The 14,146-nt window shown below is 35.2% G+C and overlaps 1 protein-coding gene across 14 annotated transcripts in view; it reads left to right on the top strand.

Moving 5' to 3' along the window:
- Positions 1–14,146, top strand: part of LOC120527245 (transcription factor 4) — a 303,004-nt gene that overhangs the window by 149,134 nt on the left and 139,724 nt on the right. For all 14 annotated transcript variants that reach the window (XM_039750445.1, XM_039750437.1, XM_039750441.1 and 11 more), the window contains one exon: positions 3,080–3,141. In XM_039750445.1, the coding sequence (XP_039606379.1) occupies positions 3,080–3,141 (62 nt within the window). The remainder of the gene's footprint in view (positions 1–3,079; positions 3,142–14,146) is intronic.

The raw sequence follows: 14,146 nt of genomic DNA, 5'->3' as shown, positions 1-14,146 counted from the left end.
ACATATATAATGTGTGTGTGTGTGTGTATGTATGCAGCCGTTGTACTTTCTCTCATTTCAAATTGCCATATTTATTTCCCGTAAATCCTGCCGTGCAAAATGTAAAAGTTAATATTGTGGAAATTAAACAATATTAATAAAATACTTATATATACACCAGGACATAGTTCTGTGTTCACCTTAAGTACATTAGTTATATCTTTGCACTTCGTTTTGAGAAAGAAAAGCAGAACATTCCGAATTTCTGTCTTCTCTATGGCTACTACTTTTAAAAGATGTACAGTAGTTCCATTTCTTGTGCATTTATTCGATTATAATATTTCAGCTTTGCAGTTTTTATGTTTACAGTTTATAGCATTAATGTTCATTGACTCTGTGCATTAAACACTTTAGGGGAGTACAACTTATAAATGAAAGTTGCTAGATTTTTGATTCTGTGGGATTTTCACTAGCCTCGGATCATCAGTATCTTTTTGTCTCTGTCATGCTTGGCAGAGATTGGAAAATGGTGGGTACCCTCCTCATTGTAAATGTACAACGAACTTTTTGACACCCTTATCCAGGACCTGTAGATGGACCACCAGCAAAGAGATTACTTTTTTCTGTCTATTTCTACTTTTGGTGTTAAATTTAATTTAATTTAAATAAGGGTATACTTTAGCATAGGGTTTCTTAACCTTTTTTTTTTCTCATGACCCAATCTTCACTATCTTAGCATCTTCCTGACCCATTCCTTGACAGTCATCAGATGAGGTGGTTGAGGTCCCCATACAAAATTCACTGACTATAGTCACAGCCCTCCTTGGGGAATCGCCACTGATTGTCATAATGGAGCGGAGTTTATGGCTTAATCAACCTGAGCTGACCTAGAGCAACACCTTTGCAAACCTTATGCAACCCATTATCTTTAAATACCCTACGCAATACAACAATGGCAAACTACAACCGAAATTTAAGAAACCCTGGTTTAGAATTATGTGCCAGGATGCACAGTGATTATAAAAGAACCAATTTCTGTAGTTCATTTCAAACTGTTCCTAAAATATTTGAATGCAATCAGTTCAAGAAAAGTTGATGATCCTACCACAATGTGGTATCTACTTAATTGCTTAATAAGATAAAATTTTGAGTTTGCACCTAACAGTTGTATAATTGGTAATCCCTTATTAGTGATTAAAGTCATGCGTTATTGTTCTTGTAAGAAATTAATTAAAATTCACTACTAAGATTTCTGAAGTTAAATTTACTAAAGTATACTTTTACAAAGACCAGAAAGTGAAGTTGAAAGCCCATAAAGCATTACATTTATCTGCTCACCCTTTAGTCCATTTCAGGGTTAAAACATCTTTCAGCAGGTTTAGAGGCAAGACAAGAACCTAGTCCTGAAAAGTGCTAGTTCATTGCTTAACACACTGCCATGTGCTTCCACACCCAAATGAGACTATTTTAGAGTCAACAGCTTCATCTAATACAAACTTCTTTGGATGTGAGAAGAAAAGCAGAGTTGAGAGAAACAGGGAGAAAGTGGAAAAACTCCATGCAGACAGTTCTGGACCAGGATCTGAACCTAGGACTCTGGAGCTGTGAAGCAGTATCACTAGCCATCATTTCATTTTTAGCATACCTTTCTTTAATGCTAGTCACAGTTTGTGACATGCATTTCTTCAGAGCTGTATTTTTATTCCTCTGGTAAACGTGTAATATTGAATTTTATTGTGCAATTTTAGTTCAGTGATGCTAAATTTATATTAATTATTTTTTTCTTTGCTACTCTACCTCAGGAATGCTCTATTCAAATGGATGTGTTCACCAGAAATTAGGAAGAAAATCCTTTAAAATTAAAAAAAAAATAATAATAATAATAATAAAGAACCACTTCTTAAACATTTTCTTCTCTCTTATTTCATTCCAAATATTTTATTAAAGCAGACAAAGTATTGTGGACATTCAAAAGGTGCAAATGGGACTGAAATACCTTTTCTACTGTTAACTTCCTTATTCTTTTGTGTCTCTGTGGAATTAATTTGGGATTCTTAAAAATAAATTAGAGACGAAGGAATAGACAAGTGGTTTACAAGTGTTGCAGGCAGTAACAATGTGTTTTACTTTCATTGAAAAATAATGCTGAGAATTTCCAAGGCTGTGTTTTTTTATTAAGCAGTGAGGGAGAAACGAATGTTGCATGTTGTAGACCTTGAAGTACCAACGTAAACCTAGAAAGCATCACTGTGAAAATTTATTAATTTTATAATTAACTTTCATACATATTCCAAAATTACTCATTAGGTGTTTTTTAAAGAGCATTCTTATTAAACTATTCTGCTTGATCCATTTGTTCCCCTTTGATTGTATGATTTACAGTTTTATTAGCAGCAGTAAAAATTTGAGAAGCATATTAATATTTGTTAATTACAGCAATGGTTATTTAGCTCTGAATGCACACAAAAAGAATGTAACTTTACTCCTATTAAAAAATATTTTTTGTGTACTAACCGAAGGTCCATTTTCCCCACTTACCAGGTGAATCCCATAATATGTCACGATTTTCATGATTCAAGTGGAAGTGCTGGCCTAAAGCATTTCTTTTTCATTATAACTAAATTTTGACAAAATATTTTCTGGATAGTAATTAAAACATGTGGAACTTTGGTGAAAGATTATTACTTTATTGAACAGTACAAAAGATTTTTGATCATTCCTTCTTGTCTTCTACCATATCATTTTTCCAGAGTCCATTTCACACGTGTCAAATTGACTTCTCACATTTGAACAAAGCTGTAATATTTCTGAGTGAAAAAGTCATAACCGACACATGCAATGTAAGACACATGACATTGATTGGATGAACCAGCTACTAAAGTCTTGGTGTTGGGTGATGGAATATAAAGGTCTTTGACTAGATTCATTGTTTTGAGAAAGTATGTTTGCTTGGCAATGTTAGCCATTCTTACTTGTGAGAAAATAGAACTAATTCTAAAATAGAGGAGGATTTTAATAGGAAAAATCTAAATTCTGGAAATGTTTAAAGGAAGGTCAATATTCATTTATGGTAAAAAATTCTCCTTTTCTCTGCTTGAAGGTAAAACAGACAGAGGATCCTATCCATATGGAAGAGACTCCAGCTTGCAAGGTTGTCACCAGGTAAGAAAGATCAACATCTGTCAAGTAACAATATTATGAAATGGCAAGTAAAAGTCCCTGTATTTACTGTAAACACTCCTGCATGAATTTAAACTAGTCAACAGTGTTGGCAAAGAAACTTTTTTGGATCAGAATCATTTGTATTCATTTAACAACTGCCTTGTTGAATTCATTCTCTTTATGCATTTAGTTTTGCATATTATTTAGCCATATAAGGCATAAATATATAGTTGAAGTGTTGGGAGTAGTTGCTCCAGAAAATTGATGTTAAGATGCCTGTGTAAAAAGGAAAATTCCCAGGCAGATACAAGTAGAGATTACCATTATAAATTAATCATTCTTGACAGTTGACAAGGTAAACCTTCACGGGAATGCTCTGTGGTTGTGATTGACATTAAGGTACATAATATAACTTGGGGAAAGGTGGAGCTGTAGAAAGTCCTCAAGAGATTTAATTTGAAAAGCTGCATTATTAGTAGTGTAGTGGAATGTGGTATTGCTGTTCTTCAGTTTCTGTTTTTCAGTGGTGTGTATAACACAACAAAGTGATTCCACTGGGATACTTGTCTGATTCCAAGTTATGGGTCGGCAATAGAGCATCACCTGTCTTTTTGTTTTTATATATTTTATTCATAAACATATGTTTTTTCGCAGGGTCAGTAACAGTGTGTCTTTTTCATGATAGCTTTATTTCCATGTTTTTATTTCTTCAGTTTGCCCTTTCTTGGTGCACAGTTAGCCTATTTTTCCCTATCATGTATAATGTGTTGAATACCTTTACTCTAATTGGTATTGTGCAGAAAGAATAAAGATTTATTTGTGAAACAGCTATTTAAATTATTAGATTTTGTATGCTGTTGAAAATTTGTTGGATTTTGTGTTTAAAATACAATTTGTGCATGTAAGTTACCCAGGCTTTTGCTGTTACTGGTTGGAAATTCTACTTAAGGGAAGATGCCCACAAAGTTCCAATTTATTCATAGGGTTTGTTAATCACTTTTTTCTATCACTTATTCTAACGTACCTTAAGTTGGTTGTTTAATTTAATGTAATATAACCTAATACAGGGCCATACCATACCATACCACCCACTCACACATGACCAACTGAGAGATGCCAATTAATTCAGTTCCGTTTCTTTTTGTATAGTGCTTTTCACGGAGTATAAATTATGCCCTGGCACACATTTGCAACTATGATACAGTCTATGTGTTGTCCATTTTTAAAAAAAAAAAAAAATTATATTTTTTTTTTATCAAATTAATAATTGTTTACACACACACACACACAAGGTGCCAGTGCCACTTTATTAATTATATCTACCCAATTAAATTAATAGCTCATCCAGCTGCTACTTATGTGGGTGTAGCTTTTTATATATAGTATGCAGGCATACTCTGGAGATTTAGTCGTTACAATTACAATTACAATGTACAAGACGCATGATCTAAGCTCTCTCATGATCTCTGGCTGTCATATGACTGGAGACATGGTGGTTCAAGTATCTCAGAAAACACGAATGACCTTGAATATTCATACACAAAAATCTCTGGAGTTTACAGAGATGGGCACAAATATTCAAGTTTCACCTCCTTTTAAAAACAGAATGGTAATTGTGAATGCATAGCACGATGCACCTTAATGTAGATAGGCTACAGCAGCAGAAGACCACAACAGGTTCCACTCCTGTTAGCAAAGAATGGGAATAGGAGTCTCAACTGGATGCATAATTACCAAATATGGTCAACTAAAGATTGGGAAAATCCCACATGATTCATCTTGATGTCTATTGCAACAGGCATATAGTAAACATGAGGCCATGAATCCATCTAGTTTTGTGTCAGGCTGGTGTCAGTAACATAATGGTATGGAGAATATTTTCTTGATACACATTAGACCTCATATTACCAACTGAGTGTCCCTAGAATACCACAGTGTATTTAAGTATTTTACTGACTATATTTATCCTGTTATCCATTTCAACAGGGTAGACTATAACTATATTTCCAGAAGATTGATGTGTCAAATTATCTTAAAATTGATTCAATGAATACAACAGTGATTTTGGGTTACTCTAGTGCTTTTGCTTATACCATTCCAATAGAACAGCTTTGTGGTAAGGTTAGGCAGCATGAATCTGTAGCTGAAATATCTGCAGCAACCAGGTAATACTTTCAAGTCAACATGGACCAAAATCCCAAAAGAATGTTTCTATTGCAAATCCATGATGTAAAAAATTCAGAAAATATTGGTCATGCCTTACACTAGATAGTTGTACTTAATAATCTAATTAAATGACCACGTAAAAATCTGTGTATATATGTTGAGTGTGTATATAAATATATGTGTATATATACGGTATTATAATCAAATGAAAAGACAAGATGAAGGGTTGGGGAGAAACAGGGTGCCCCATTTATTGCAGTGTTGAACACAGAAATCAAAATCAAACAACACAAAATCTGACCAACTGTTGTCCAGTTCATTGTGTAAGGTTAGTTGCGTCTGCGAAAGAAGCTCCGTCCTCTAAAGTTACAGGTTTATTAATGACTTATAGTTCGTTTTTGTCTTAAGTAGTCTGTGGGGTGGAAGTCCTTCTTCTTTCTATGGATTGAAAAAGAGAAGAAGCATTTGTGACTGTGACACACTACCCTACGCTTAGATGTTTTAAGCACTTTAGACCCCTTAATACACTCCCTTCTTGAATGTATGTGACATACATACATACATACATTGGTACCTCGGTATACATCCTTAATCCGTTCCAGATCATTTGACTGATACCAAACAGGATGTATACCAAACAAATTTTTCCCATAAGAAATAAAGGGAAAATGATTAATCCGTTCCCATGAAAAAAAATCCTATTGTTATTGGCACATTATACATTAATGGGGTTGTATAAAATAATTTAAACACTGCTTAATACTAAAATACATAAATACAAAAGCAATCAGATGAAAAAATTGAAAATTTAACCTCACTTTACTTTTTAATAACGTCTTTGTTTTTCACAGTCGTAGATACCGTCGTTCTTGGCATACAGTATGCAGCAGCCAAGTCCCAGATACACATGCCACCTCCATACTTTTCGCGCACGGTGTTCTAACATGCGAGTTGAATTCCAAATAAAGGTCGTATACCAAGCAAAATATTTCTTTTCCAAACAGGACGTATACCAAGTTGGACTTATTCCAAAGCGGACGGATAACAAGGTACCACTGTGTATATATTTTATAATAAAAAAACTTGAGACGAGTCAAGACTATTTCCAAGAGATTTTATCAAGTCCTGCCCTCCTCTCAACCATTTATGTTAACGGCTCATGCCCACGGTCCTCTCACCTCTCATTCGTGTGAATGCTTTTGTCAGACACAATTCCTGCTCTCTCAGCTCTTATAAATTTTTACGTTTTCCTCACTTTAAGTTTCCAATAAAAGAAGACTTATTATGTCCAAATCTTAATGAAGAATTTCATCCTGAAAGGTTATCAACAGAAGAAATAAGTGCATGGGCAATCCTAGCACCAAGAAACGATGAAGTCAAACAAATGTACTTGAAAATTGTTAATCGGTTATACAGCAAATTGGTTAAAAGCTTATCAAGAGACTATGCTGAAACAGTTGGTGGTGATTGTGCAGAAGATGAAAACATCAACTTACAATATCCCATAGAATATCTACAACTGTTAAGACCGTCCAGTCTTCCACCGGCCGAATTACTGTTGAAAGAAGGATGTATTGTAATGTTATTGTGTAATTTATGAATGATTGATAGGTTATGCAATAGGACAAGATTAGTTGTATTCAAAATTGGTTGAACAATTCTGACATGTAAAATTTTAAAGGCAACAAGAAAGGTAATGTAGTACATCTTCCGTGGAAAACATTAGAAACCAAAGGAGATCTTTAAATATGCCATTCGGATTAAAACATTTACGGTTTCCTGTTAGAATAGCTTATGCTATGACAATTAACAAATCACAGGGACAAACATTCCAAAAAGTCAGTTTATTTATTAGAGAGAAACAAACGATATTTACTCACGGGCAGTTATACGTTGCGTTGTCACAGTGTGACTCCAAACAAAATTCAAAGATGGATGGATGTATGGATGTATGTATGGATGTATGGATGTATGTATGTATGTATGTAATTAATTGACACATTGCTCAACTTCTCAGCTTCTACTGTGCTGCAGATTTGACAGGGATAAAGGCAGTAAGAAAGCCATTTCTCCAAGAACAAAATAGGGCCTTGAAACACCGGCTGTGGATTGCTGCATGTTTGGAAGAAAGTCTTATGGACCGATGAATCAAAATTTGAAATCTTTGGTTCATCACTCAGAGTGTGACACCAACTGTCAAACATGGAGAAGGAAGTGTGATGGTCAGGTGTTCTTTTGCTGGAGGCAGAATTGGTGACTTGCACAGAGTGACTGGCATTCTGAATCAAAAGGGTTACACCACTGTTTGGCTGTTATGTCAGCAAAAATAGGAATTTTGTTGAATCAAAAGTTTGATTAAAAGTTTTACACTTATTTGCCATTGTTTGTTTGTTCTATGCCTTTCATGAAACATTAAGACATTGAACTGCATGCATTTACAAAAAATCTGAAGTGTTCTTAAACCTTTGACTGGTAGTGTGTGTGTGTGTGTGTATGTGTATATATATATATGTATGTATGTATGTGTGTGTGTATATGTATATGTGTGTATATGTATATGTATGTGTGTGTGTGTATATATATATATATATATATATATATCTGTTTCAAGAAATCTGCCATTTCTTCTTTACTGCATCCACTGACTCAAAATGTGTTCCTTTAAGCACTGATTTCAATGTAGGAAAATCACATGCACACGAGACATGCAGTTTTCCCCGTAAGCCTCAGTAAGCATTTGAAAAGATTTTGTTTTATTCAGTTTTACTAAAAATTTCAAATTGACACATTGCTCAACTTTTAAACATGATTCCGGCAAACAAGGGGAAACACAACTTCATTAAACGGTGACTGACAATCAACTAAATGGCAGAGAGTGGTGAAGTTTGTTGTGCAGGTTTGGACAGGTTTAAACTTGCATGGTAAGTGTTCATAATCAGTTCTCACTGCTCTATTTAAGAGATAGAAACACAGCCTCGTTCTTTAATAAATTTACAGACCTAATTCATATATATATGAATATAACACTCAAGATCCAGTCTTGTCTATCACAGATAAATTGTTCGCTGCAGACCATGGTAGGGTGAGAGGTAGAACATCTGGGGTTACGGCCATCCATAACAGAAGCAAAATTTAGAAAGGCGGACGTCTTTTGCACATGAGTGACACAGCGACACACAAGATTGTCAAATAACTGGTCTGTGATGCCCTTAGATGTCTGGGGCTACACATGCACTACAATAGAGTAATGTATGCCTACCTGGCCCCAACAGGTGTGGGTAAGCCTCTGAACCATATTCATAATGGAGACCAGACTGTGCAATTGTTCACCAAAAACAATGTATTCCCAGTAAGTGCGAGTCATAAGCACACACTGATTATGTCCCTGTGCCTTTGTACACACCTGATTGGATGGTTTAGTGAGGTCCTCAGATCAGCCCAGATATCGTCTCTTGCAGCCGTTGGTAGAGTGCCTAGAAGACAATCGAACTTGACTGTAAATGAAGCAAAAGTCGTAACAAGAATCATCATGGCTCCTTGAGGGCTATATATATAATATATATATATATATATATATATATGTATATGTATGCACATGTCATGTATGTATGCACATGTCATGTATGTATGTACGTATCTATATATGCTACTGTTTTCTTTTTATTTGTTAATGTTCTTATACTCGTATTATTAGCCACAATGTGATTTCTTCCCACATTCCAAAAAAGTGCTTGTTAAGTTGGTCGGTGTCTTTAAACTAGCTTTTTAATTCTTAAAGATTCATATGTTTAGAAACGGACGTCTTTGCGTGTTTGCATATTTTTTGCAAAGCCCTCTTCTTAGACTGACTCATTTTGAGTTGCCCTCCTTACCTTCTGTCTATTTTTATAGGTCCTGTTTTTACATGTGGCTCTTGGTGCAATTCCTGTGCTGTTACTCCTCCATGTGTGTTTCACACTCACACTTTGTATTTCTATTGCATCATTAAAGCCAAACTGACCAGCCAAATTCCTAAGTGGAACTGAAAATACTCACAGATCTTAGCATTTTATTATATAGTAGATGCTATTTTGTGCTTGTTTGTGTATCAGTCTGTTCATCAGTCATCCTATCTGTTGTCTCGTTCTATCTATGTATCCTTCCATTTAATGTCATTTCCTATACTTTCATTCATCCAAAATGGGCATCAAGCAGATTTCTATAATGTAGATCTCCAGCATCCCTCTGCAGAGAAAGCAAATACTGTTTAAAATAAATGTTACATTAAAAATGTAATTTCTGAACCCTGAATTAAAGCAGTTCTTATCATTTATAAGAAGCTTTCTTCAGCAGAATTTATTGTACCACAATATGTATGTTGACAGTGTTAGTTTATTGAGTTAAAAAAGCTCATTAGGTTTATTTCGGTTGCCTTTTTAATATCATATACAGTATTATGCCTCTGACCTTTTTTCAGCAATGTGTGATCCAAGTGTTTTATTATGAATGCCACATTCTGAGATATTACACAGTATATTTTATCAATTCCATTTTAATTTTTCCTTACTAGGCAGAATGGCCACTGCATTAAGTGTTAAAATTGAATAAGATGTAAGCACAGTAAAAGCTGTGGTTTGCAGTGAACCCAAAGGTAGCTGACATTATTCCATCACTAACAGTAACATAGCAAAATGGTAAAACTAAGTGAAGTGAAAAGAGGCTAGACTAAACTGAGTTGTATCATAAGTAATAGATTTTAGATTTGGAAGGAATCTATTTGCCATTTATATTAGAGGAAAAAATATAATGGGTGGAAGTGTGGAAAACACTATTGCTTTATAGATCCAGCATCCTGAGTTCAAATCCCAAGTCCATTCGTTGTCTGTGTGGAGTTTATGTATTCCATATTTCCTTGTGGGGTTCCTTCCACATCTCCAATGATTTGTATTGTAGGTTTAATTGACAGTTCTAAGCCCAATGTGGTGCATGGTCTAGGGTTAGAGGACAGTCTGTATTACTACCAACCAAAACACTGACCATATATTGGGCTAAGGTAAATAAACATTAAAAATATTAAAAGTGGAGGATTTTGGACTATTTTGAGGTATATTTTTAGACTTTCAGTTTATGCTTCCTCTAAAAGTTTTACTTTCCAGACAAGTATCATAAACACTTTGTGTTCCTAAGTGTTACAGAGTTCAGTCCTATAAAACTTCCAATATTTGGTTGTGTGCAGTTTTTCAGAATAGTTAATGTTGGATGGGAAAGTTAATGATGGATGTTTACCTCAAGTGTTCATATCATTTACATACATTTGTGAATAATCTCTTTTCTTTCAATAGTGAATTTATTGTTTTGGTATGACTTTAGGAAACTTTCTTTTTATCTCTTACTTTTTTTTTTGTAAAATAGAAAACTTTCCTAATTGTCTTTGTTGTATTAGTAATGAAAGGATTGTTTATTGTGTTTTACATTTCTTAACACCTTAATATTCCTTGCTCTTCAGTCTTCTAAAATCCCTCCTTTTAAGAGGAAATATTTAATCTTAAATAACAAAGTGTAAGGAAGTCATCAATGCAGCTGTCTTAATTAATAAAGCCATCTGTTTAAGTTGGTTTGAACTCATATGATGCAATTAACATAATGTTCTCAAATATACTTGTTCTGGTTTAGGGTCACAGGGTGCTGGGGCCTATCCTGTCAGCAGTGGATGCAAGGCCTACTCTAGTCCATCACTGGCTCACATACAACCAATTTAGAAATGCCTCTTATCCAATTGTACCAAGTTCTTTTTTTGCTTTTTATTGTAGTTTAGAAATTTTTTGAAATGATGATCTCCTATAATTTTGGCAGAAACATCTGTGGGAATGCTGATTAGATAACATAGATACTGATCTTTTTGTGCATCATAAACTAATCTTAATTAGTGTTGTGTTTGTCAGTTAAAGTTTATAATAGCAGTTTGATGAGGAGACTACTGGGTAGTTTTCCCTGTAAACAATATTGACTTACTGTAGCTTGCACATTTGCCAGTTCATTTGCTTCCATAGCCAGAGAATAAATATTGATATAAATGATAAAATAAGAACTTGGACTACATGGGAATACAGTAACATAAAGGCACTTCTAATATTTACTAGAGATCAGCAGGGCGTAGATTGCTCATTTGACAGACAAGTTAAGATTAGGAGTTATCCAATTTCAGCTGCAGACATGTTGTAGACCAAGTTTATTTAGTCCTCTTTTTAACAATTTACCCATCTCCATCTATGCATGGCAAAATGATGAAGATCCTGAATTCTCTTGGAATTACTGCTTAGTGTTCCTTTTGAAATTACTTTCTGACTCCTTTCTAGAAACAGGGGAATTGCTCTATTGTCCTTGGCATGATATGCTAGCACTCACCTAAACGGTTATGACCAGACTTGCTCAAGTTTCTTAGCTTTCAGGCTTCTCTCGATTGTGTTGATGAACTTTTTAAAAATTGTTTTTGAGTGCCTGAATTGTAATACATTTAGGTAAAAAATCTAGTGGTTTGCTTTTTTTCACATGAGCTATTACCTCTTTCATTTTTCTGCTGTATGCATTAATCCCTCTTAACAAAATATGGATACAGTAGAATTTAAGCATTAACTTTCAATTAGCAGTGTTATGTATGTTCTGACTGGCGCCCCATCCAGGAATTGTTCCCTCCTTGCGCATTATGCTTGCTGGGATTGGCTTCTCTGCGACCCTTCACTGGATAAGCTAATTTGCATATTTGTATATTCAGAGTTCTAGACTGAATTAGCTTTTTCTCTTGGTTTTGGTTCATGCTTTTTTGTCTCTGATGATACTGTGAAGTTTTTCTACAAGTCCAGTTTCATTCCAAGTATTCCATTGATAGCTAGAATGTTGAAATTATTTTTACGTACTGCATACTGTAAACCTTCAGGTGATCTGTGTTTCTGCACTATTTATTAATGATTCTGTATCTTACTGGATCTTTTTCCATGTTTGTCTCCAACTATTCTTTATAGAAGTAGAAAGGAGAATGCATTGAAGTAATACTTGTTCATGTCTGGTGTCTCTTGCAGATTTACTCTACTCTTTATTCTAGGGAACAAATCTTAAACAACAAGTAAATTAAAATGAATTCAAAAGAAGTTAAATAGCAGCAAAAGTAGGTCATTAATTAAGAAAAGGGTTAGAATAAAAAACCTGCAGCTACTGCGGCCCTTCAGGACTGGAGTTTGACATCCCTGGTTTAGTGCATCTTTCAGTTGTTTGGACCATAAGCAGATTAATTTGTGATTTTCAGGTGTACAAAACATATTTCTCCCTGAGTAAACTCATTGCACTAAAAAGGGTAGTTAGGATCAGCTCTCTGTTATCTAAAGTATTCAATTAGGCTTGACATAGGTCAGAACAGTCCAAAGTAAATGTCAGCCCATGGTATTGTCCCTTGGCAGGGCATCTGATAGTCTGTTGATTGAGGATGGTTCAGTAGTAACTGAGGAAACAGACAAGTTTTAAAATGCAAAAGCAAAATGTTTATTCCCCACAGAATTAAAGTGTCCACATTACATCATGAAAACTGTGTCTACTGATGAATGAAGTTAAATTTATTCCACAAGAGTACAACACAAGTTTTAACACAAGAGACAAAAAAAAAACAGTCCTTCGCTTAACAGAGATTAAATAATATAAGTGTGAAAAACAAATACAACAAAGGACCCTCATGTTCCTGGAAGCATTGATACTGATCCAGAGTGTCACCAAAGTTTGATTAGACCTCGACTAGTTGCACACGACCACCAGGCCACTGTTGCCCCAAGCCCCACCCACAGCAGCAACTTCTGTTGGCTTCACACATACAGCCCCAACTATATGCTTCTTTCTGGACCATTCCATCCAGTCATCAGCTACTGTATGCCTTCACTGCCACAAAAAAATTGCTCAGCAGTTGTCGACCTCACCTCCAAGCTGGATTGCACTTCTCTCTCTCTCTCTTGGACTCTCAAGCTCCTGGAGGTAGTAGCAAAGAAGAAAACTAAAACAAAAGTGCCATTATGAAGAAAGCTGCACATCCTCTCTCTGACACACTAACACTGAGGACTTTCAGCCAATGAATTATTCGGCAGAAGTGGCTCCTTTATACCAATGGCAATATGCCTATATAATGCCTCACTGTGACTACCAGAAGTTTTCTTTCTTTTTATTCATTCTGGTGTGTATGTATGTATGTATGTATGTATGTATGTATGTATGTATGTATGTGTATTCAGAGCTTTGTGTGAGTGTTTGTTTATTTAATGAGCTTCTGCAAAAAGCCATTTGGGACATCTCTCTCTCTCTCTCTCACCCTACATGCTAGTAACTAAACACCCGGGCAACCGAAATCTGTAACTTTCTGCCTCATGACAGTTAAAGTTTTGTGGGAGCCGCCTCCCCAAATTCCCACTCTTTAGTCAAATGTTGTTGTATCACCATAAACAGAGTGTGCCACCAGTAATTTGGTTCCAGTTCAAGCACTGCGCATAAGCAGTTGTTGAGTACAAGGAAGCAAAAACTTCATATGGGATGTGGTAATTTACATTACCATCTTTAATAAATTAATTTAATAAGTATTCTGAATTGGGCCTTCTCTGATGTTATCATCTGATGTGCACCACAGGCTATGTGTTCAAATTAGATTCAGAAACCTAGGAAACACTATACTGTGCTCTGCTTTTCTGATGCAAGGTTTAGGACAACTAATAGGTAAGACTGGTTACTCGCCTGTAAAAGCCTTGTATTACAATTCAATCCACCCTCCCTTGAGACAAACAAAGGCACAGCAGACGTGGACTGTGCCACAGGGGAAAGACCTACAAGGGCA

This window comes from Polypterus senegalus, chromosome 4, assembly GCF_016835505.1.
Source record: "Polypterus senegalus isolate Bchr_013 chromosome 4, ASM1683550v1, whole genome shotgun sequence".
Classification (NCBI taxonomy): domain Eukaryota; kingdom Metazoa; phylum Chordata; class Cladistia; order Polypteriformes; family Polypteridae; genus Polypterus; species Polypterus senegalus.
This window is presented reverse-complemented; position numbering and strand designations above follow the sequence as displayed.